This window comes from Acinonyx jubatus, chromosome D3 (assembly GCF_027475565.1).
Source record: "Acinonyx jubatus isolate Ajub_Pintada_27869175 chromosome D3, VMU_Ajub_asm_v1.0, whole genome shotgun sequence".
Lineage (NCBI taxonomy): Eukaryota > Metazoa > Chordata > Mammalia > Carnivora > Felidae > Acinonyx > Acinonyx jubatus.
Genome location: NC_069392.1, coordinates 16,453,114 through 16,478,652, shown reverse-complemented (window position 1 = coordinate 16,478,652; position 25,539 = coordinate 16,453,114). Strand labels below are relative to the sequence as shown.

Below are 25,539 nucleotides of genomic sequence, written 5' to 3'. Positions count from 1 at the left end.
TTCCAACAGTTGTGGATAGTCAATATGAATCCCCCAAGGCTCTAAGGTATGTAAACACGCTTTAAAACCCAAATTTATAGTAATTGTCACTTTATATTTTTGTTGATTTTTTTAAATGTTTACTTTGAGAAAGAGAACGTGCACACACACGCGTAAGCACGGGAGGGGCAGAGAGAAAGCCCGATGTGGGGCTTAAACTCACAAACTGTGAGATCATGACCTGAGCTGAAGTCTGACACTTAACCAAATGAGCCACCCAGGAGCCCCTATATTTTTGTTTTAAAATAAAACCCTTTTTGGGGGCACCTGGCTGGCTCAGTTGGTAGAGCATGCAACTCTTAATCTCAGGGTTAAGTTCAAGCCCCACACTGGGTGTAGAGATCACTTAAAAATAAAATCTTAGGCACGCCTGGGTGGCTCAGTCAGTTAAGCATCTGACTTCAGCTCAGGTCATGATCTCACGGTTCGTGGGTTCGAGTCCCACGTCAAGCTCTGCACTGTCAGCCTGCTTCGGAATCCTTGTCTCCCTCTCTTTCTGCCCCTCCCCCACTCATGCACGTGTTCTCTCCATCCCTCTCTCTTTCAAAAAAAAAAAACATTTAAAATAAAATCTTAAAAAATAAGTAAAAATAAAAAAATCTTTGCTCTGTTCTTAACTGAAGCCAAATATTATACATGATGGTTAATTATATTATTCTATGTACTTGTCTTTGGGTGTTTCTATAATAAAGAAGGTAAAATTAAAAAAGCCCCTGTACCTGAAACATCAGTTTTTTTCAATTCTTTAGGAAATGTGCCAAATAGCTACACAGCATTGGGACCCCAGCTATACACTTATCCCAGTTGGAGAAGTAAAATTTATGTTTACCACCATAAACATGTAGTCAAAACAGTGAAGTCCTTTCCCTGGCTGAGGACTCGATTCTTTGTTTTCTGGAGGATAAGTAAGTACACTCTCAAGTCACACTAATCTCCTGGATTCAATGAAGCTTATGTTGAAGAAGCAGATCAAAAGAGTCTGTACTTACATGAAAGAGCTCTTAAATCTAACCTCCTGCATAGATTTCCTAGTTTGTCAAGGTTTCTACTATATCTTACTCTCTTGGTAGACTTGCGGTATACAGAGGTCTCCTTTAATAGAGTCAACGGTGGGATCAATGTTCCATTCAGAACACACAGGAGACAATCATCCCCTAAATTCAGCAGATCTCCAATTGCCTTCCCCAGAACAGGTTTTCTCGCCTACTATACCAAGGATAAATTTAATCTCATTCCTTATTAAAAGCTATGAACTTTGACCCCCATTAATTCACTTAATTCTCACGTCTATGAACGAAGTACTCTCATGATTCACATTTGAGAGCTAAAAAAAAAAAAAACAACAACAACAAAAAACAAGTGGCAGAACTGAGATGTGAACCAAATAGTCTGGCTCCTGGGCCCAAGCACTGAGTATCTCCATGAGGATGCACAGCTGTACTAGTCTAATAGAGTTCCTGAACTTACACTTGCCCTGTTTCTTGTTCTCCTCCATCTCAATCCTGCGCTCCCGGCGGCGTTCCTCCCGAGCCTTCTTCTGGCGCTGACGCTTCCTCTTCTCAATGTCATCTGTGGGATGGTCAGACAGTGAGCAGGCAGACCAAGGACAGCCTGGCCATTAACTCCTCCCAGGTGACTAGTCACTAAGGCCAACAGAAGGAGGCAGCTGGACTGGATGAATGGAGTATGGTATGGAGACTCATGACAGAGCTCCTAAATTCCTCCCATACTGGGTTTCCAAGAGAAGCAGAGTGGGTGCATTCTTACCTGAGAATATCTCCAGAGTTTCCTTAGAGACCACAGGAGGCTGCAGAGCCAGTTCACAGATGCTGAACTCACAGGTGAGCGGCAGGTGAGAGAGGTATCTATGACGCTGCCGAACATCCTACCATGGAAAAGGGACCAAAACTCAACTAACACCAGGCCGAACTGTGAGGACAGAGGTTCCCATCCCAGACAGCTAACTCTTTGGGGCTCAAAGAGTTGTTCTCAAGGTATCATCATTTTGCAAAGCCAAACAGAAACTGTCAATTGACATTCAATAAGGTAAATGATCAACCAAAAGCAGTTTTTAGGTTTGTGCTGCACATGAATAAATCAAGCCTGGTAATAAATGATTTAAAGCTGATCAGCTGTTTCTGATTTTCTGGAGCCCACAACTGAGGAGAGAGAACAGGGGAAGATAAAGAGTATTTGTTGGCAAAAAACCTGAGATCCACTGACAATTAATAACTGGGAAGGTGGAAAAAGCAGATTTCCCTACTGAATAAAGCTTGGCCTGAAACAGTAAGAAAAAAAAAAAGCCCATCAATTTCAGTTTAATTTTCTTTTCCATTCTCTTTCTGCATGTTTGATGGAAAGTTTACAGCGTAACAAATTTGTGATCAATATAGGGATAACTCTCAAAGGGCAAAACCTCGCATATATAAATTATCAGATAATAATTGATGGTATCTGTTAAGCCGAAAATGTGTTTCAATCTTGTATAACCTAGTATAGAGCCTCCAATAACTCTTCGATTCCTTGGACATTTCTCCCAAGCCATAAGGAAAAAGAGAAAAACAAACTCATCTTGAATGAAAGTGGAGACATCTATGTTCCCAAACCACAATAAATGAACCTAAAAACAGAGAGCAAGGGGTGACTAACAGAACCCCGACATGGTAAGAGAGACCCATTTAACCTCTTAAAATCTTTGCAGGCACAAAATCAGTGACAAAAATAGACTTAAATACAAAAGCTAAGCTCTTTGAAGAACTGTGAGCATGGGCTGCTCAGGCCCATATCAAAGAGATCAGGTTGATGACACTCCAGAACCGTGCCACAGGGACAGGCAGGACCTTACCTCAGACATGGAGTAGCCGGCGATCTCCACCACTACTGCCGAGATCTTCTCCGGGCTCTGCTCCAGGCTGCCGTACTCCCTCACAAGGCAGCGCACATTCACAGGGTGCAGGAACATGTGCTGCCCGTCCTCCGCTGAAGACAAGCGGCTCTCTCACACAACAGTCGTGGCCAGTCCTCAAGACAGGGCCCCCCCGTACAGCTAGGCCTGCCTCTCCCTCCCCGAGGCCAAAGGCAAAACAGACCCAAGCACCCACATCTAGCAGCAATACCTCCTCCTGCTAAGAGGCCAGGCCACTTTGCTGAAACATCTCTATGGCAACCCAGCCCTCCTCTCAGGAACCCTCACCTTGGTAAAAGTAGTAACAAGGAGAGCCACTCAGGTGTGTGAAGCCTGGCTTGGTGATGGGTTCCTGCTGGCTGGACTCAGTACAAATGGTCCCCTCTCCAAGACTGTCATCTGCTAACTCTGAGTCATCACAGGCTTCAGGCTCCGGTTCAGACACTGCTTCCTCTTCCTCTACCAGAGGGAGAGCAAGAGGACGAGGAGAACCCAGAGAACAAACTTCGGTGGTCTCTTCATCAAAAGCAGACAGATAGTCTAACACACCCTGTTGGGACAAATTCTAGGTCAACAGAAAGTACATGTGGCAAAGGTAGACACATGAACCAAGTTCTCTGGAAGGTTTTCTTAGTTGTCACATTCATGGATTTAACATCCCTAGGTAAAGAACTAATAAGCAAATGGGAAATACTCCTAGTCCCCCCTCCTCTCCCATGACGAGGCGATTTCACAACATCACCTACCAACTCAACAGCAGCCTTGAGGAACGGCAGCCATTTAGTCTGTAACGGGGTCACACTCACCTTCCTGGGTTGAAAAACGGACTCCTTCGCCAAGGGAGCCATCAGCACCAGTTGTTCCAGAGCAGGCACAACACTAAGGACCTCCCCTCTGCTTTCAGCCAATCCTGACAGAGCCTCTTCCCGAGTCTAAACCACCAGAGAGAAGACCAGAGAAAGCTAAGTTTCTAGAAACACAGTTTGTAGGGCAAGGGCTTACAATGGCCTTTCTCAACAGGAGCAAAAGTTAAAAGGCAACAAGACCCAATAGGAAAAGTACTTAAAATCCTCAATCCTTCAAGGAAACAGGGAGCAAAAAGCACCTGACACCCAAATGGGATGGTATTCTACTTACAATCTGACAGTGACAATACTACACAAAAGTTTCCTGAACAAAAAATCCAAGAACACAGAACTAGTCCTCTAGTTTTTACAAGCTACTCTTAAAGAGCCCCAGTGCGGGAAGCAGGGGTTTGGCCAACTGCCATCTCAACCTGGACAGCTCTACTTCTATACAGCTCGTCTTCTCTGAAATGCACTTGAACGAATGCTCTGCATTTAATTAAAAACAAAATACACAGGACCTACTACTAAAGGAAGACTCAGAAGTCAGAAAGACAGGAATTCAAATACTAGCTTCATCTCATATTAGTTATATGTCCTCAAGCAAATTACCTAACCCATGACTCCATTTCCTCATCCATGAAAGGGGATAGTTCACACCGGGATATGCAGCTCATGTGACATAAATGTAAATACAGTACCTTAACACAGGACCTGTCACATGCCAATTACTCAAGATACAAGGGCTTTCACTGTTCTAACACAGATCAGTGATTCTCAAAATATGGTCTGAGGATGAACATTAGAATCAGTCTGGAACTCATTATAACACAAATTATTAAGCCTATGGAGCCCATATTTGACTGAATTCACATCTCAGGGTGGAGGCCAACGCCCTGATTCTGATGTCTGGTAAGGATACACAGCACAGGAAATTCTCTATTTGGGTAATTTTTCCTGCTTCAAAATCCTCAGGAGGTATTACTAGGGCCTGCTGGATAGGCCATAACACTCTCTTCAAAATGTGCCTCAAATAAAACATCTCTAAAAATAAATCCAAGTGTTTCCTTAGGAAAAAAACCTACTTTGCTTAACTAAGAACATAGCTAACCTAAGACTAAGAAACTCCCGTGACTCAACTAGTTATAAGACGATTTTAATTTGTTCCTTTCAGCTGCAGAGTGCTTTAAAAACCACTAGGTCAACCATTCCCTCGCATCACCAACGGCCAGAGCAAACTGGCTATTTTAGCCATTAACTATGCGTTATCTTAAATTCAGGACCAAGATAACTTATCCCCACCATCCTGTCCTGTCATCCTACCTTGAGCTCCTGGATAGCTGCCTCAATAAAGCAGGACTCGGGAGTGTGCTTCTCCTCTGCCAGCTGCTGCTCCAAAGCTATTTTCTCTTCCTGAACTACCCGGTGCAGCACCTGCTCCTTAGAGGCCAGCAGCAACTTGGAGTACTGGCTGTGCTGTTCATCTACAAGAAAGCCAGCAAGATCACAAAAATGCAACAGTCAAAGCTTTGCGACCTTGTGGCTACACAGGAATTTACACAACTTTTATCCCCCAAAGTGAAGATGGAGTAATCAGGCTAATTTTCTAAAAATAATTTAGCAATGACCTTAAATAAAAGGATTATAACTCTGACCCCATAACACAAGGAATCCAAGAAAACCAAAGACGCAGTAAAAATGTTTTAGCCAAACTATTGATTACCCTATCGTCTATAATACCAAAAAATGCTACATCAACCAGTTAAGTCCAATAATAAAGAAACGGTTAATGACATGATGGCATATTCATTAAAGAGAATTTTGCAGACATTAAAAATGGTTTTCTGGGGCACATGGCTGACTCAGCTGGAAGAGCATGCGACTCTTGATCTCGGGGTTGTGAGTTCGAGCCCCATGATGGGTGTAGAGATATTTGAAATAAAACAAAACAAAAAAACAAAACAAAACAGGGGTGCCTGGCTGGCTCAGTCTGTTAGGCATCTGACTTCAGCTCAGGTCATGATCTCGTGGTTCATGGGTTTAAGCCCCACATCAGGCTCTGTTCTGACGGCTCTGAGCCTGAAGCCTGCTTCGGATTCTGTCTCTCCCTCTCTCTGTCCCTCCCCAACTCACACTCTCTCTCAAAAATGAATGTTAAAAAGAAAAAAAAAAGTTTATTTAATGGGGCACCTGGCTGGCTCAGTTGGTTAAGCATCCGACTTTGGCTCACATCACGATCTCACAATTCTTGGGTTCGAGCCCCACGTCGGGCTCTGTGCTGACAGCTCAGAGCCTGGAGCCTACTTCAGATTCTGTGTTTCCTTCTCTCTCTCTGCCCCTCCCCAACTTGTGCTCTCTCTCAAAAATAAATAAACTAAAAAAAACTTTTTAATAAAAAAAATTTAAAGATAAAAAATAAGCTTTAAAAATTTTTAAATAAAAATGGTTTTGTGAGATGACATTTAGTGACATGTAGAAATACCTACATTACATGAATATAAAGCAGACACCAAAAACTACAAAATTTAATCCCAATCTTGCAAAAATATACATGAGTAGAAAAATAATCTACAACTTTGGGATATCTCTGAGTAAAAGGACCATGGATGATTTGTTTCCTTTACTTCCCTCCCCCATATTTTCTGTACTTTTTAAAAACTTTAGGACAATGTTAACTTTTGGGAAACTCTTGAAATGCCCTGTTTTCCCACCCTCCAATCCTAGTATCTGCCCAGAGATAACCATTTACAAATTGTGATACGTATTCGCCAAATCTTTTTCTATACATTTATAAATCCATAATCACTTAAGAAAACAAAGGTTTTTCCATAAATGATAAACTTTAAGTTGTTCTGTGTTTTTCATCCAACCTGTATTAAATTCTTTCAAAACATTAATACAGAGGGGTGCCTGGGTGGCTCAGTTGGTTGAGTGTCCGATTTCGGCTCAGGTCATGATCTCACGGTTCCTTGGGTTCAAGCCCCGTGTCAGACCCTGTGCTGACATCTCAGAGCCTAGAGCCTGCTTCAGATTCTGTGTTTCCCTCTCTCTCTCTCTCTGCCCGCCCCCCCCCCCCCATTCGTGCTCTTTCAAAAATAAATAAATGTTAAAAAAAACTTTTTTATATGTTAATACAGAGATCCTATTTTTACCTTCTGTATTGTGTTCCACAGCATAACAAACACTGAGTGAGTTCCTTATGGAACGTTTATTTAGCTTATTGACAGCTTCTATTACATTGTAACAAAAATTCCTTATACGTATTCCTTGGTGCATATAATTTCTTTATATTAAGTACAAAAGCTGGACCAAAGGTTGTGCATATTTTAAATACTACCAAATTGCACCCCCCCAAAAGCTGTATTGACTTACATTGCCACCCTGTATACAGTATTCGTTTTCCTACCCCTGCCAAAAACCTGGTGCTTCTAATGTCTTTTTTTTTTTTTTTTTTTTTTTTGCGTCAATCTGATAGGGATTTTGATTTGCATAACTCTTAGCAAAGTTAAACCTAATTCTTGGGAAGTTATTCTAGTATCCTTTTCTGGGAAATACTTTCATATGCTTAGCCCATTCTTCTACTGGACTGTTAATCTAACTTATAGAAGACGTGTATATTCCAGACATTAATCTTTAGTTTTAAATGTGTAAATCTTCCCCTAGTTAATCACCTACTGACTTTAAGGAATCTTGTCAGATTTCATTCTTATAAAATCAAGTGTATCTGTCTTTTCTTTTCTAGGATCTACAGTTTCAGCCTGGTTCAAAAACCCATCCCTATCTGAGGATTTACAGAGATACTATCCTATATGTTCTCTTAAGAGTTTTAGATTTTTTAAAGTTTAGGGGCGCCTAGATGGCTCAGCCAGTTAAGTGTCTGACTCTTGACTTCGGCTCAGGTCATGATCTCATGGTTTGAGATTGAGCCCAGCATCGCACTCTGTGCTGACAGCACACAGCAGGCTTGGGAGTCTCTCCCTCCCTCTCTGTGTGTCTTCTACTAGACTACTGAGTTCCTTGACAACAAGTGGCCAGTCTGGCTGACTGTGGAATCCTCAAGGCTGGGCACAATGCCAGGCACTAGTTCAACAAAATTAAAAATTAAAAAATACATAATTAAACCACACCTGAAACCAAGAGTTAAACCACTCTCTGTAAACTCCCCTCTAACCTACTAGAATCCTAAAACTGACCTGCAAATGATAGAAATGGCTTGCCCAAAGGCTCAAATTTTGATAGTAGATAGATATATTTGATAGCCTTAAAAGATGTACCCAAGATTATTACCCCCTAAATTAACAGAACTCACCTCCTAGATGAATAGGATGGTCTACATTCATCCATTTGGATTTGGGCAAGGCCAACAACACCCCTTTCTCCCTCTTCATCAGCTGCATTGTAATAGTGTCACCAACAACATACTGACGTGACTCGGTGGCAACAACACTGTAACATGGACATTTAGATGTAAAAGAGCAAGAAGTTAGCAGACTTGAGTCTAACCTAGTAAATGTCTCCTTCTCACCTCTTGAGATCCTTCTTATGCACAGAACTGTAACAGATGGGACATTTACTCCAGGTCTTCTCACTCAGTGAAAGGTAGTGCAGAATGCATGCCCAGCAGAAGATGTGTCCACAACGGGTTATCTTGGCTGCAGTAGGTGGATATAGGCATATTGGGCAAGATGGCACTTCATGGCTACAAATGCGCTGCAACAAAAGGGCACCACGAGTTACACTGCTTTCAAAGTGACATGGGACTGTCAAAGTTAAAGCCTCTCCTCTCCCACCCCCATCCCTGAACATCTCTACTCAACACATCTTCACAGAATTGTTCAAAATGCAAGTATATAATAACACTTTAAGTGAATCGTTAAGGAAATCACAATAATGGTTTAATAACTACATAACAAGTACTTTAGAGGTTCCACAAAGGAAAAAGGAACAGAAATCAATATATAATCCCATTTATAAAAAGAAACTTTATACGTACACGTACACAAAGGCTTATAAAAGGTCGAAAAGTAATGTACCAATAATCTCCAATAGAGAAGTCTATCAGACCTACACTCTATATGCATCTCTATTTTTTTTTTTAACCAATAAATATAGAACTTAGGTTTCACAGGCCTTGTCATTCTCTGATGTTTTTATCAATTTTCATAGTTAATGAGTAGCCAGGCTTGGAGACCTAGCACTTTGAAAAGTATTGTATGGGGTGCCTGGGTGGCTCAGTCAAACATCCAACTCTTGATTTATGCTCAGGTCACGGTCTCACAGTCGTGGGATCGAGCTCCATGTCAGGCCCACTGACATGATCAAGCTCCCTTCAGGCTTCATGCCAGGCATGGAGCCTGCTTAGGATTCTCTCTCTCCCTCTGCCCCACCCCCACTCAGGCTCCCTTGTGTTCTCAAAAAAAAAAAAAAAAAAAAAATTTACATCCCTATAACCTAAGAGCAGCAAAGGAATACCCAGAACTCATTACTTCAACAAAAAACAAAATGCAGCAGTGGCTTAGACAGTAGTGTACCTGGTGGCTCACTCACCTGCCACAAGACTGAGGCCTAATTTGATATTGATTACTACAAATGGCTACCGATGAAGCCATGTTCATGCAATGAGCCCACCCTAGGTCAGGAAGGTAACCAGAGTGCCTCATGTATTTCTCTGGTTATTTCTTCCCAGGAGAAAGGAGGTCGTAGATAGAACTGCTTTGATGAGACAGAACCTTTGATGAGAGCCCTCCAACTCCCCAATCCTGCAGGCTAGTGCCAATTAGCACAAAATGAACTCCAGGAGAAACCAGGACTCATCTCTGGGGGACTTATCTCTACAGTGAGGTCATGCAGAAAAAAGGTATCAACAGTGATACCAGCCAACAGCTGCTGTGACACCATGGTTCCTTTCCTTAGTTCTCTCTCCCACTAACAGTTTATAAGCTTAGCCGAGCTACTCACCACTTGTTCCACAAAGTCCCAGTTGACTAAGGTATCAGGATCAGCAAAATGAACTGTGTAGTCTTGGTCTTCAGACACCACAAATTGGCAGCTGGAAACAGGGAAGAGAACAGGGAAGAGGACAGGGAAAAGGCAGACTCTCAGAAGCCACCAACAAGCCCTCAGCAGAAACTCATTACTCCTTCACTTAGAAATCAAATACAGGCCATTAGCAGCCATGGTTTGTGAAGCACTGAACTAGGACTTCAGCCTCAGTTCTGAGCCCCAGCTCTGGAGGGAATCCAAAGACGTGCCAAGTAGGAGTCTAAATCCATGAACTCTGTTTCTTCTGCTTCCAAGCCTAGCCAAAGCCCTGCAGGCCTCCCCTGAGCTAAAATTAACCCAGACTGCGGCTCTATCAATCAGCAGGAAGCCAGATTTCCTCCCTCCCTCTGAGAAACCATGGCACACAGCTAGTCTTCAAGGAAGCAGAAAGACTGTTCTTGCTCAGTCATTTGATTACCAATTTATATAAAGTACGAACCAATTACTTCAGTCTAGATCCAAGGTCAAATCTTACATTGTAACTAATGACACACAAAAGGAAATAAAAGGGAATCAGTATTTGAGCAAACGTATGCCATGCCAAACACTCCAACCCATCATCTAATTCTCCTTTAAGTAATCCTCCTCCTTTATAGGGAGAAGATGAATCTCACCTTGGCTAAATAAATTACCCAAGATTGAAGGTCAAAATAAATTCAAATGTGGGTCCAATTCCAAAACAAATACTTTTACTACCTCATTATGACACTAAAGCATTATTTAATTTTAGCATTAATCAATGTATTTATTTAAGCATTATATTCTTTTAAGCACCAAGAACATCCACTTGAAAAGCTGGTTTTCGACACCTGCACTGCCCCCCAAAAAGAGAGAGGAGGAAAAGAACCAGATCAACTCCCTTTCTGCCTCTCTCCCATAGCAGTTTAAAAGAAGCTTCTTCTCAGCACCAAGAACCACCCAGAGGCTCAACTGCACTTTCCTCCCAAGAGTAGACATACTCACTTGGCCTGTAAAAAGAGTTCCTTGTTAAAAGGCTTATGCCCCCATTTGTTCCTCTTTCCCCAGCTGCCATGTCCACTGCCTTCAAAGTGACCCGCCTGGCCACGGGGTTCAAAAGTGAAATTCAACAAGTGGTTCAGATTGATCTTCTTCGGACCAGAGAACTGGGCAGGGCTAAACTCTGCCCGTTGAGCCTCTGCTACCTAGAGAGAATAAGAATGAATCAGAGTATTTCAGAATAGAATGATACTGATTGATAGCAAAAACCAGCACAACCCTCCTTCTACATAGTTTAAAATATTAACTAAATGAGACACAGCTTAAAGTAAACAATCTTCCTAGGAAAGGGGAATACAAAAGTCTACCTAAGATCTGGATGGGAACAGAAAGGGGGACAAGAGCCTTTACCATATAATTACTTAAACTGTTTAGCCTGCCCCGCTAAATGGCAATTAACTATTTATTAAATGACTAAACCCAACATGAAGTCATCTAGCTACTGGGAAGCACAATGATTTACTTACTGGATTAATTTTTTGACAATCCCATAGGACTCCTAGACCTTCACTCTTGTTAGCTACTTGTTCTCTGGTTTGTTTCTGGCAAAAACAAGTCTGTGGAACTATACTCTGGAGGCGGCTTGCAAGCAGCTGCTAACTGCCACGGGCTTCAGAATCCTGCCAGAGACCTCCCGTCTAAGACACACACTGCTATTCATTGTTAATTAAAACTGACAGAATTAGAACATGTAGGCAGACTACCTCTGTGTCCAGAAATAAACCCAATCAGCAGAGAAGAAACACCACTGCACATAAAGATGGAAAAAATCACGTTGGGGCTTTTTAACATTTCCAAATTGAAGTGGAAAGTACTTGTAAGTCAGCCAGTGCATTTTCTAATCCCAATTTATAATTTAATGTCATAAGCACTTTGCCATGTGAGTCATATTAACACATAGTCACTTTAAATGGCTATATACCATTATGTCATATAGGTATACTATAATGCCCTTGTGTCAGACACAGACTGTTAGTAGCTTGTCCACTGTAATAAAATAATGTTATGATAAACACATTTTGGGATAGATCTTTGTGCACAAATATTTGGTCACCTATCATTGTTTCTTTTGAATGTATAGTAGGAATTACTGGGTCAAAGGAAATACAAATTTAAGGCTTTTGCTGCTTAGTCATATTTAGAAATTAGTAAGCAGCACCCGCACAGACATCATAAAGAAGCTAAAGAGTACAAAAAGGGATATGGTGAAAGATACATTCCATCCCAGAGACAACAAATATGACTTGCGATACCCTATGCATATTGACCACAGCATATGACCCTTATAATTAAATACAGTGGCAAAACATACAATTAAACAATTTCCTTTCATTTCAACAATAGATCCTGGGAGACAACCCCCCCACACACTGTTCACGTAACTCACCACAGGAAGCTCACCACTTCCAGGTCATCCCTTGCCTCTTATCCCCTGGAAAATCATCTCCATGGGACTGCTGTCCTCTCATCAGTCTTCCACTCCCAATGCCCCCAAATTAGATAAGAGCTTGTGCTCACTCAACAAAATCCTCCACATCCTCAACCTTCTATTGTCCCACTATTATCCTAGCTGCCACTACCACTCTCTCTGATACTGCCCATCACAACTCCTGATTATCCTTCCAACACTGACCTCTCATTTCCTTGACCCCCCCTCTCTCCTCCAATTAGCTTGTCCTCTACTTCAGGAATCCAATCCCCATAGACATACCATCTGGAGCTGTGCCATCCTTTACAGCAACCACTACTAGCCAAATGTGGCCAATGCCACATCATGAAATACCATTTTAGCTATATTGGGTAAAAACATTAAAATTAATTTCACCGTTTTCCTTTTTGAATGTGGCAACTAGAAAAAAAAATTTTTTTTTTTTTTAACATTTATTCACTCCTGAAAGAGAGAGAGTGCGAATGGGGAAGGGGCAGAGAGAGAGGGAGACACAGAATCCGACGCAGGCTCCAGGCTCCAAGCTGCGAGCACGGAGCCCAATGCGGGGCTCGAACTCACGGACCACAAGATCGTGACCTGAGCCGAAGTCAGCTGCTTAACCAACTGAGCCACCCAGGCGCCCCTAGAAAATTTTAAATTATATATGTGGCCTGCATTTCTACTGGACAGCACTGCTCTATAATCTAGACCATAAGGGTAACAACCACACATCTCCCACCATCATAATTTTGAGCACCCAACATTCAAGCAGCAACTCCCTCCTTTCCCAGCTTGTTCCCTTCAGTCCTGATTCCAACAATTCTTTATCCCTACTGGGATCTCCAAACCAGTGATCCAACCCATCTCTTCATTTTCTTTCCTTACTTGACCTAAAGCCTATGGTCCACAACCCCTTTCTTTCTCTCTGTCATCTGTACTCACCTAGCAGAACCTTCCCCTAATTAATCTCTCTATGTATTTCCACACCAGCACCAGACAGTTACACACAAGAACACAACCACACCACACTGACCAGTCTCACTGAAGCAGCCCTACCACAACCCTGTTACCTTTCTGTACCCACTTAACTCCCAGTCACCCAGACAATGCCATTCTGCAAGGCTTCCAAGGCTCCCCTCTCAGCTCACCTTCCATATTTCAGAGACAATAAGAACAATCAGAAGAGAATTCCTATGTCCTCCTACCAGTACTCTGCCTTCTTCTGGTTACTGAGGATGAACTGGCAAAGCTCCTATTTAAGCCAACTCCTCCACTTGTACAGTAGGATCACAACTCCTCAAGGACACTGTTACAGTAATTCTCGCCCTTTCCTCTGCATGTCTGCCCCCTAACAAGACAATCCCATTAGCAGAGATATGCTGTATTCTTCTTTTGAATCTCTTTAACTTTAAAATCTCTCGACTTCAGGGGCGCCTGGGTGGCTCACTTGGTTGGGCTTCCGACTTCGGCTCAGGTCATGATCTTGCGGCTTATGAGTTCGAGCCCCGTGTCGGGCTCTGTGCTGACAGCTCAGAGCCTGTGGCCTGCCTCAGATTCTGTGTCTCCCTATCACTCTGTCCTAACCCACTCCCACTCTGTCTAAAAAAAAAAAAAAAAAATCCTCGACTTCACATTCCCTCAAGCTACTGCCTCACCTCTCCACTCCCCTTTAGAGCAAAGCCCCTAAAAAGTACTGTCTGAACTTGATGTTTCTTCCTCCCATCCTTCCATTCTCTGAAGCTATCCTATCTGGTTTTTGTCCTCACCACTCCACCAAAGCAGCTCAAAGCCAACAGCCTATATTCACATGATCAAATCTACTAGTCCACTTTCAGTCTTAATCTTCTGCAGCCTTATCAGTAGGGGGCAAAACTGACCACTTTCTCCAAATGGCTTTCAGTTCTCTTCCTCCCTTTTTGCTGGTGCCTCATGATCCTGACTCGGACCTCAGTCCTTGAATCTATTCCCTTTCTGCAGCACTTACTTAGTTCCATAGCTGCAAACACCAAATGTATGCAGATGGCTCTCTAGCCTGGGTCTCCTCCTTGAACTCCAGATTCCATTAACTGTCTATCTCTACTTAGAGATCTAGTAGGCATCTCCACACAAATAGCATATTTCCAAAATGAAGTTCTTTATCTCAACTCTCCTTCCCTCCCCACCACCCCAAACTTTCTACTTCTCTTGAAATCTTCCCCACTTCAGCATACAGTACCTGAACTGAGCTCCCACTGAAAACATTTTTTTTCAAAGTCATTCATTTCTCTGCTCAGACCCCACAACTAACATATTAAACAATCCTGTTGGCTCTATCTTCAAACATCACCCCAATGTGTATGCCACTCACCACTATCACTGTTTCAAAGCTTCCATCACTCTCACCAGAAATACCTTAACAGCCTAACTAGCCTCCTGGTTCCACTCTCTCCTTTAAAACTCCCAACTCAGATTACAGAACTTCCCTTCTTAAACCCCCAATAGCTTCCCATCTTTCTCAACCAAATCCAAAATCCCGCAAGGCCCAACACGATCTGACCCTTCTTGTCTGTTCTTTGGCTTCATTCTCTACTCCTCCACTCATGGTAGCCTACATGTTTGACCTCAAACAAACCAAAAGTATTACCACCTCTGGTTCCTTGCACTTGTGCACTTGTTATTCCTTCTCGCCAAGACATCCTCCTCAAAACTGTATGGTGTGCTCCCTTGCTTCGTTCAGAACTCTACTCAGAATTCACTTCCTCAGAATAAGTAGCCTTCCTTCATCACCCTCCAAATCTGTACTCTTTGTTACTCTCTATCCCTTTAATTCTCTCAATCTACTTTTTGTTAATTCAATAAGCACTTACCTTTGGATTTATTATACAATCGACACCTGAACAATACAGGCATTAGCAGCATTGATCCCCTGGCGCAACTGAAAATACACGTATAACTTTTGACTCCCCAAAACACTTAACTGCTAATAACCTGTTGACTGGAAGCCTCACCAATAACAGTTAACACATATTTTATGTTATATATATTACAAAGTATATTTTTACAATAAAGCTGGAGAAAAGAAAATGTTATTTAAGAAAATTAAAAAAAAAAAAAACACATTTATGACACTGTAATTATATTAGGAAAAAAAAGTCCACATAAGTGGCCCAATGCAGTTCAAACCTGTATTGTTCAAGGGTCAACTGTGTAATGGTCTATTTTCTCTGTAAACTAAAATATAAGTTACAATGTTCTACTCAGTATTGTATGCCAAACTCCCATGTGGTATTTGATGCACAGTAGGAGAGGACAAAATTTTTGGTGAATGAATTCTTCCATGAGTACATTAAATCTGCTTTATTTTGCAATAGTTACATAGTACAGAACACTCAAACAGGAGGATAATTCATCTAACCAATGCCTTGTTAATTTAGGTTGTTTCCTAGATTCTGCAACTACAAACAATGCAACAGTGAACTCCTTTGTACAGAAGTCTTTATGTACTTCCAAAAGGATATCTAAGAAACGCCTAAAATCAGAGTACCTAGGACTAAGGATATAGCATCTTACAGTTTGCTATAGATACTACAGAGCAAATGTCATTAATTAAAGTCATTGTATTACTTAAATATTCAAGAGGCACCTCTAATTCAAGAGTGATAATAAAAGGTACCATCTATAGTATCTAGGGTACATTTATAGTATCTTGCTATAATTTCTCACAACCCATGATGATGATGTCTTCTTCCTCCAAAGAAATTTTCACAGCTTTCAAGAGAAGAAAGGAGGCAAAGTTCCAAACCTAGTTAATCCTCAACTACCCAAGACTGCTTTGGTTATTTACTCTTTCACCTCTTTCTCCCCTCCTCCCCAACTACTGATAAACTGGGAGGCAGGGGAATCAGAGTTCATGCTTCTTGTGTTCTAGAAAGGACATTCCTAAATTCCATACCTCATCGCGTCTTCCACCATTAAAAGAAGAGCTAAAGACTTTGCTGCTGCTGCCGCCGCCCCTCTGTGGAGGCATCTTGTTAAAAGTTTTGCTTTTCTGTGAATTGGAGCGACGGGACTGGTTGCTAAAATTTTCATTTTTGGGATAGGAAGGTTCACGTTTGCGATTAAAACGCTTGGATCCACTTGAGTTCTTTCCATCTGAAAGCAAGAAATGTAAAGAATTAGTTAAGAAACGACCCATAGGAGTGCCTGGGTGGCTCAGTCAGTTGAGCATCTGACTCAGCTCAGGTCATGATTTCACAATTTGTGAAATCAAGCTCCACATCGGGCTCTGTGCTAACAGGGTGGAGCCTGCTTGGGATTCCCTCTCCCCCGAAGGAAGGAAGGAAGGAAGGAAGGAAGGAAGGAAGGAAGGAAGGAAGGAAAGAAGTGAAGGAAGGAAAGAAGGGAAAGAAGGGAAGGAAGGAAGGAAGGAAGGAAGGAAGGAAGGAAGGAAGGAAGGAAGGAAGGAAGGAAGGAAGGAAACATAGGGGATCCTGGGTGGCTCAGTCAGAAGAGCATGTGACTCTTGATCTCGGGATCCTAAGTTCAAGCTACACATCGAGCCCAACATGGGGCTCGAACCCACAAACCGCGAGATCATGACCTGAGCAGAAACTGGCTGCTTAACTTACTGAGGCAACCAGGTGCCCCTTACTTTTGTTTTTTAAATGACGAAGCCTAAACAGTCCCTCCTTCAGGAGGGATACAAATGCAGGTCAAACCACCCAAATAGTTCACAGTATCTCTCTTTTTTGCGCAACTTAACCACTGCTCTTATAAAAGTCCATTTAGATGAAATGATAGAAAAGGGAACAGCCTGGGGCACCTGGCTAGCTCTGTCTGTACAGCATGCAACTCTTGATCTGGGGGTCATGATTTCGAGCCCTACTTGGGTGTTGAGCCTACTTAAAATTTTTTTTTTAATTTTTTTTAACGTTTATTTATTTTTGAGACAGAGACAGAGCATGAACAGGGGAGGAGCAGAGAGAGAGGGAGACACAGAATCCGAAACGGGCTCCAGGCTCTGAGCTGTCAGCACAGAGCCCGACGCGGGGCTCGAACTCACAGACCGTGAAATCATGACCTGAGCCGAAGTCGGACGCTTAACCGACCAAGCCACCCAGGCACCCCTTAAAATTTTTTAAAAAGAACAGCCTATCTGTACTAGGGGAAAATATTTCATCTGAAAGTAGGATAGAAGATATTACTCTCCGGGCGCATGGGTGGCTCAGTTAAGTGCCGACTCTCGGGTTCAGCTCAGGTAACAATCTCATGATTTCATGAATTCAAGCCCCACACTGGGCTCTGTACTGACAGTATGGAGCCTGCTTGGGATTCTCTCTCTCCCCCTCCCCTGCTGACGTTGTCTCTGACTCTCTCAAAAAACTAAATAAACAAAGAAATTTAAAAAAAAATTCTCCTTATTCTCCTTAAATTACTATAACACAGCTAGATTCTATAGTGCAACGCCTAGGCCTCAGCAGATATATTCAAGAGGCATAACAGCAAAGCAGTATTTACATATGTTCTAGAGGTCAAACTGAGAAGCCATTAAATTGACAAAAGAAGTTGAGCTCTAAGAGCATATTAGATCAGTATAAATTATGTCCTTTTAAAAAATATTTCTTGCTTTTCTTCCTCCAGTTGTTAAGAACGTATGTTCGATTTTGAAATTTGGAAGAATAGGGGCGCCCGGGTGGCTCACTTGGTTAAGCGGCCGACTTCGGCTCAGGTCATGATCTCTCAGTCTGTGAGTTCGAGCCCTGCGTCAGGCTCTGTGCTGACAGCTCAGAGCCTGGAGCCTGTTTCAGATTCTGTGTCTCCCTCTCTCTGACCCTCCCCCGTTCATGCTCTGTCTCTCTCTGTCTCAAAAAGAAATAAACGTTAAAAAAAAAAATTTTTTTTTTAATGAAATTTGGAAGAATAAATTTGCCACTAGACATAGAATACCAACTTATAAACAGTGCATAATTTCCTTTTACTCTCTATTTTTATATACTTGCCACGTCTCCCACAAAATGACAGACACACAGGATATACTGTCTTCTATTACTCCATGAGCATTTTCACACATTTCTACCTCTAGTCTTCAAAAGCATGATTAATGGCTGCACTATCATATACTTACAGTATAACATAACCAATCTCCACTGCTGTACATTTAGGTGGTTTCTAGTTTTTTGCTAGTTAACCTCTTTATACAGACACCTGTATGATTATGTCAAATTCTCATTGTGAAATCAGCAGGTTAAGTATGATCAGCATTACCTTTTACACATCCTCAAGTTGCTTTCTAGAAACATTATACCTATTCATTTATATTCTAACAACACTGTAACAGAGAACATCTAGGTCACTGCAATGTTGACAAAATAGAGTTGAATACACTTTATTAAACTGAAGGGTCAAAATTATTTGTTTTAAATTTGACTTTCTCTGATGAGTACCAACAAATACTTTCCCAGTCTGCTAACCATTTGTATTTTGTGTAAAGAACACTTGTTTGTATTCTTTGCCCATTTTTTCTATTCAGGTGCTGAACTACATAGATTATTTTGTCCCAAGTTGAACAAAGATTCCTGACCAGACACATCTAACATGTGCCAAAGTTTACTGGCTTTAAAAAAAAAAAAAAAAAAAAAAAAAAACGGTAAAATGAAACCTATCTGAGAACCATATACACCTAAATAACTAAAGGTCCCCAAATTAGTCTTTGGACAAAAAAACTACTTTATCTTTCTTGTCCCTTTGCCCATTCCATGTTGTCTTTTTTTTTTTTTCCTCAGAATAAAATTTATTTAAAAAAGATTTCCATCCTGTTTTAGATTTGTCTATTCACTCCATGTTGTTTTATTTCAATATGGAAATTTGACCAAATCAAATCTGCATACTAATTTAATGGCTTTAAGCAGAAACTTAGAATGAAAGTTGGGGGACTTTTAATGAAGAAACTGATTAGGCTTACTTTAAGAGGGTGATAGTTTACAAAGCCAAGAGGATTCTACCATGAGCCTCAGAAACTACAAAGTTTCCCCACCCAAATATAGCTTAATCCTGCATGTTAAAAATATATAACTCAGGGCACCTGGGTGGCTCAGTTGGTTGGGCGTCCGACTTCGGCTCAGGTCATGATCTCACATTCTGTGAGTTCAAGCCCCACATCGGGCTCTGGGCTGACAGCTCAGAGCCTGAAGCCTTCTTCGGATTCTGTGTCTCCCTCTCTCTCTGCCCCTCTCCTGCTTGTGCTGTCTCTCTGTCTCTCTCTCAAAAATAAACACTAAAAACAATTTAAAAAATAAAAAAATACACACATAAATAATAAAAAGATATAATTCACAGAAAAATAAAGAGAGAGACAAACCAAGAAACAGACTCTCAACTATAAAGAACAAACTCACAGCTACCAGAGGGGAGGTGGGTGAGGAGATGGGTGAAAGAACTGAAGGATTAAAGAGTACATTTATCATGATGAGCACTAAGTAATGTACAGAATTGTTGAATCACTATATTGTACACCTGAAACTACTATAACACTGTATGTTAACTATACGGAATTAAAATTAAAAACTTAATTAAAAAAAATTTTTTTAGGGCCACCTGGCTGGCCCAGTCAGTACAGCATGCGAGTCCTGTTCTCAGGGTCATGAGTTTCAGTCCCATGTTGGGTGTGGAGCCTACTAAAAAAAAAAAACAAAAAAAAACTTCTATGTGAGGATTGTTTTTAAAACTTTTTAACATTTCCATTATTAGGTTTCATAACCTAATGAAAATATTTTTTATTTTTTATTTTTTTTTTTAATACTTGTTTTTGAGAGAGAGCAGGCAAGCCAGAGAGCAGAGAGAGGGGAGGACAGAGAATCCCAAGCAGGTTCCACATTGACAGCAGAGAGCCTGATGCAGGGCTCAAACTCATGAACCTGAGATCATGACCTGAGCTGAAGTCTTGACACTCAACCGACTGAGCCACCCAGGTGACCTGGAAATAAATTTTCATTATGAAACAATGGATATCACATCTGTTACTACGTCACAAAAAGGTCCATAATGTCCCCCCAGATATGTAAAAAAGGTCATTTATTAAGCTTTCTTTATATCAGATATCTTTCAATGAGCACTGACCATCACAAAGCATATTAGTACAACTGTTATTCTCAATAAAATTTATAAAACACACACATATAAACAAAACTCATAGAAACATATCTGGAAAGGCAACACAGCAGTCTGTTAATAACCATTAATTAACTTTGGGAAATGGAGCTTCATTTTTACCTAATCGAGTGGTTCTCAATCCTGCCAGCTTCAATACCTCAAATGAGCTTTTAAGGGATTCCTATGCTCGGGCCTCACCCTCTAAGATTCTGACTTGTAAGTATACAAAAAGTTCTGTACACTTATTGTCTGGGTAATTTTTAAAAGTATTAAATGCCAGGGCGCCTGGGTGGCTCAGTAAGTTGAGCGTCCAACTTCGGCTCAGGTCATGATCTCACAGTTCGTGGGTTAGAGCCCCGCATCAAGCTCTGGGCTGACCAGCTTGCTCAGAGCCTGGAGCCTGCTTCGGATTCTGTCTCTCTCTGCCCCTCTCCTGCTCACACTTTGTCTCACTCTGTTTCTCAAAAATAAATAAATGTAAAAAAAAAATTTTTTTTAAACTATTAAGTGCCTAGAAAAAATTATTTGTAGGTAAGATGACTAGCTTATTTTATAGGAAGCTAAATAAATCCAAGGTGGTGTGTATCCTCAAAGAAAAAAAGAAAACGTGAGCTAACAAATCAAAGTCCAAATTTTGAAAGCAACCACTTCACCATGATTTGTCACCACCATGGGATAAATGAGAGGTATGCCATCCTCTCCAAACCTGACCAAACCACAATCCAGGAGGCGAGCTAATAAGTCATGTGAGATGGCAGTAATGCCAACAGAGAACAGATGGTCAGAGAAACACTGCAAAGCTAGGTTTATTCCTCCCAGTTACCTTTAAACCCCAGTTAGGGAAAGTGACCAGAGTTTAATCTGAAACTAGAATTTAAGAACTATACTTTTACCTACTAATCCAGTTAGCAACAGCTATTGTCAAATACAGCATCTCTGGTAACAGAAAGTGAAGCTTCAGATCTCTTAGAAATTTTTTCTTACCTATGGAGTTAGTTGATAATAAGATTTCAAATAAACAGAAAATTCAGACGGATAGAGTCCAAGCTAACTTTACCATGAGAACAAATGAGGAGGCTTTATGAAAACAGGCATAAATGGAGAACACATTTTCCCCAAACCTCATTACCTAAGACTGTTTGAGATGATACTGCATTTGACTCTAATACTTTCAAGACAAGCACCTAATAGATTCCACAGATTTAGGTAGAGCCAGATTCTACACTTCAACGGCTCAAGAAAGTAAGCTGGCCCTCAGCAGGTGCAGTTTTCATTTCTTCATTTATTACCACACACACAAGGAAACAGTTTCATCATGCTTACAGAAATGCTCTCTGATGGACAGTGAACTGCCCATTTCTAAAACAGATTACAACAACCGACCACATATGGATCTACAATTTTAGTTATTAAAATCAACCCCCTCGGGGCACCTGGGTGGCTCAGTCGGTTGAGCGTCTGACTTCGGCTCAGGTCATGATCTCACATTCTGTGGGTTCGAGCCCCATGTCAGGCTCTGTGCTGACAGGTCAGAGCCTGGAGCCTGCTTCAGATTCTGTGTCTCCTTCTCTTTCTGCCTCTCCCCTGCTCATGCTCTGTCTCTCAAAAATATATAAACATTAAAAAAAATTTTTTTTGTTTTAAATACAAAAAAAAAAATTAAAAAAAATTTTTAACGTTTATTTATTTTTGAAGGAGAACAGAGCATGAGCGGGGGAGGGGCAGAGAGAGAGGGAGGCACAGAATCCGAAGGAAGCTCCAGGCTCTGAGCTGTCAGCACAGAGCCCGAAACGGGGCTCGAACCCACACACCGTGAGATCATGACCTGAGCCGAAGTCGGACGCTCAAACCGACTGAGCCACCCAGGTGCCCCCCCCCCAAATTTTTTTTTAAATCAACTCCCTCATCTTGTCTTCCACTTGCCTAATGGTAAGAAGTTACAGAATTTAAAGTGAGAGGCTGGCTCTTATCTCTAGACCCAGGCAACAGGCAACTAAAGATTGAAAGTACAGACAGGCCTGTGACCAAGAGATAAAATTCAGAGTACTGTTTTGGGGATGGCTTGTAGATAACTTGCCAGCATACACATGTGAATAACATGGGGGTGGAATCTGTCCTCCTTTCTCTCAAAGGAGATAGCAATAAGATGATCTGCTTCAGATTTTAAAAAGCATACAAAAAAGTCAAGTTCCTAGGAGAAACATTCTCGGTTTCAGGTTTTAGTTTCCAAGTGGTGGTTCTTAATCCTGGCTGCACAAAAAAAATCACTGGCAGAGACTTTTAAAACTATGGATGCCAGGGCCCAAGAACCCAACCCAGATCGAAAGAATCAGAAAGAATCCTTAAGGAAGAGCTCCATACATCTCCATTTTTAAAAAAGATCCTCAGGAGGGGCACTTAGGTGGCTCAGTCAGTTAAGCATCTGACTCCATCTCAGCTCAGGTCTTGACCTCAGGGTCATGAGTTCAAGCCTGGCATTGGGCTCCACACTGGGAGTGGAGCCTACTTAAAAAAAAAAAAAAAAAAAGTTCCTCAGGAGATTCTAATGCACAGCCAGAGCTGAGAACAACTGCCCGAGAACTACTGTCAAGATACATTCCAAAATGGACAAGACCACTAGTTAAATGGCTCAAATCCAGAACTCAGGATCCCAGAGTCAACAAGAGACTTGAAAACTTACTCCAGTGTCTCAGTTCTTCCACATTTCCCTAACAGAAAGGTCTCTACGAAATAACAGTAAATATATCTCAATGTCTTCCCTCCATTACCAAATTACAGACCATAAATTTTCCACTTCAATAATTTGGCATCATCAACATTTCTAGCTCTAGTTCTAACAGGTGGCACAACCTAGGTCAGAATACCAACCAGGAAGTTTCTGCTGCTGATTCATGCTGTAATCACAAGCAAGTTGCTTACCCATCATTCAGAGTGGTTGACAAGCACCTCTGGAGGGGCAACATACGGTCTTACTATAGAAACAACTGACAACAAATTGAATTCAGCTGAAATTAGTAATTCTGAGTGAAAGGAAGAAGGAAGTGGTATCAAGAATGACACGTGCCAAGTTACCTGTCTGCTAAGTTAATTTATACAAAGGGTAACTTATAAATATTGCCTAGGACTTCTTAAGAATTCACTTGAACCAATCACTCTAACCCCTTTAAAGCCTGGGTTTTCTCGTCTGTGAAATCGGGCTTATCTCTAGGGTGCCTCATTGGGTCATGAAGATTAAGAAAAAACTGTAAAATGCCTACCACAGTGGTTGGCACAAAGCTGCCATTATTATTTGGAAGCCTATTATTAATAAATCTAAATCATTCCTGTCAAAGAGCACCCACCAGACTCCCAACAAAGCCATATAAACCAAGGACTCCAGCCAACAGGCCCGGAAATTCTTGCAACTTCTCTAAGTGGTTTTTATTAAAGGCTTCAAGTCACCTCAATTTTCAAAGCCATCAAAACCTCCAGGTCCATTTACAGCCCAGAAGCATTCTTCAAGGCAGATTACCACTAGTAACCTGGCTCCTGGTACCGGAATAAGAGGAAGTGTGTCAGGACAGCGCTTCATATCACCAACCTCAAAATAACTGCTTCATAATACCTGACCTTCCCTTAACCTCCATGGTAGTACCATCCCCCACCCAGAGGAATGGGGCAAGAGCTTGGTTCTGGGCCAGGGTCCATTGTTTGTCCATGAACAGCCTACTCTCTTGCCTCTTATTACTTTCTTTGCTCTTTCTAAATGACTTTCCCTAAACCCAAACACACCTTTCTCCTCTGGATTATATTCTGGGCTATTCACTGTAAATGTTCTTAGAACTGCATCTTAGCCCTACTGGAACAAAGCTAGAGGAAAATATCCAAGGAAAGGAATGTTATGTGAATGTCTGAAGCAATTAGCCAAGGCAAAGGAACTGCGGTATGCCACTCTGGCCAAAAAGATCAATTAAATCCCAGGAGCCAAATTCACCTATTTCCTGTGTGCATGAAGAGGAAACTTAAGCCAACTGCAGGAACAAAGACTCAAGTATATTAAACATGTAGATAGGAAGCAAATGACCATTTATGACATGCAGTTTAGAAAATAGAACAGATTTTTTTTTCATATGTGAGGTAGGGTGAGAGGAAAGGGAAATTAAATATTTAAAATCTGAGCAACCCTTGTTCTTGTTACTTTCACAAAAGAAAGTTGTCTTTTCACCTTACCCTCCATTTCCTTTCTTCAACTCAGTCCTTTCAACAACTTCCAGCAAAATCAAGTATGAAGTATTGAGTCAGCTTTTGAAATACTACAGAAACCTTTTATGGAATTATGCTGAATTTGAGTCCACTGTTTTGCTAGAACAACGATCTAGAATCACTATATAAGAGGTCCTGAATGATATCTGTCATGGCAGCATTGATCTTTGCTGTAATGTTAAGGTAGCATATGCTAACCCTCAGTTCAACCTTAAAAGCCAATATCCAGAGTTTCCTAAACTATTTTCAATCTCTACCCACTCTGCCTTTGATTTGTTCTTAAATGCATGCCGTGGATTATGGCTAATGAACTTTTTATTTAGCTACAAACCTATCCTTCCTTTTCGCTAAGGAAACATACATAGCAGTAGCCAGAATGGCAGACACTGGCAATGGCAAGCTTTCTAACAAACATTAAAAACTACTGTTACCAGAGGCACCCTGTGTATTTTACAAAACCTAGCAAAAATCCTTTATAAGAGCTTTTATTTCCTTCCTCAGAAGCTATCAATTAAGAAGGTAAACAAATGCTTTTAAGAGTATTTTATAGTATTTAACTGTTTAAAAAAATCACTTTAGTCAGAATGAACCCAACAATAAGTATTCTATACAAGTCTATCTGAAACCTTAACACTGACAAATATTTTCTTGGTCAAATTACAACAGAATTCTATATCATCCTGTTGGATAATCAGAGTTAGGTCTACTAATCAACATTCAAAGGACAAAATGAGTAAATGCCTTAAATACCTCAGTTTCCTTGTTTGGATTGTCACCAACTTTCACTACTGCCTCATTACAGAATAAACTGAAGGCATTTATTGCAACAGATTCATGATTGCATGTTAGTGGCTTAAACAGGAGCCCCAGAAAAACTACTTGAGAATTCAGAT

The 25,539-nt window shown here is 41.2% G+C and overlaps 1 protein-coding gene across 1 annotated transcript in view; it reads right to left on the bottom strand.

Annotated features, from left to right (window-relative positions):
• RNF10 (ring finger protein 10) overlaps positions 1-25,539 on the bottom strand; it is a 34,047-nt gene that overhangs the window by 6,292 nt on the left and 2,216 nt on the right. The window contains exons 2-12 of the mRNA XM_027043962.2: positions 16,209-16,408; positions 10,795-10,994; positions 9,748-9,838; positions 8,315-8,499; positions 8,099-8,235; positions 5,113-5,273; positions 3,751-3,876; positions 3,233-3,494; positions 2,885-3,018; positions 1,807-1,924; positions 1,507-1,608 (exon numbers count right to left, since the gene is read on the bottom strand). Coding sequence (XP_026899763.2) covers positions 1,507-1,608; positions 1,807-1,924; positions 2,885-3,018; positions 3,233-3,494; positions 3,751-3,876; positions 5,113-5,273; positions 8,099-8,235; positions 8,315-8,499; positions 9,748-9,838; positions 10,795-10,994; positions 16,209-16,408 — 1,716 coding nt within the window. The remainder of the gene's footprint in view (positions 1-1,506; positions 1,609-1,806; positions 1,925-2,884; positions 3,019-3,232; positions 3,495-3,750; positions 3,877-5,112; positions 5,274-8,098; positions 8,236-8,314; positions 8,500-9,747; positions 9,839-10,794; positions 10,995-16,208; positions 16,409-25,539) is intronic.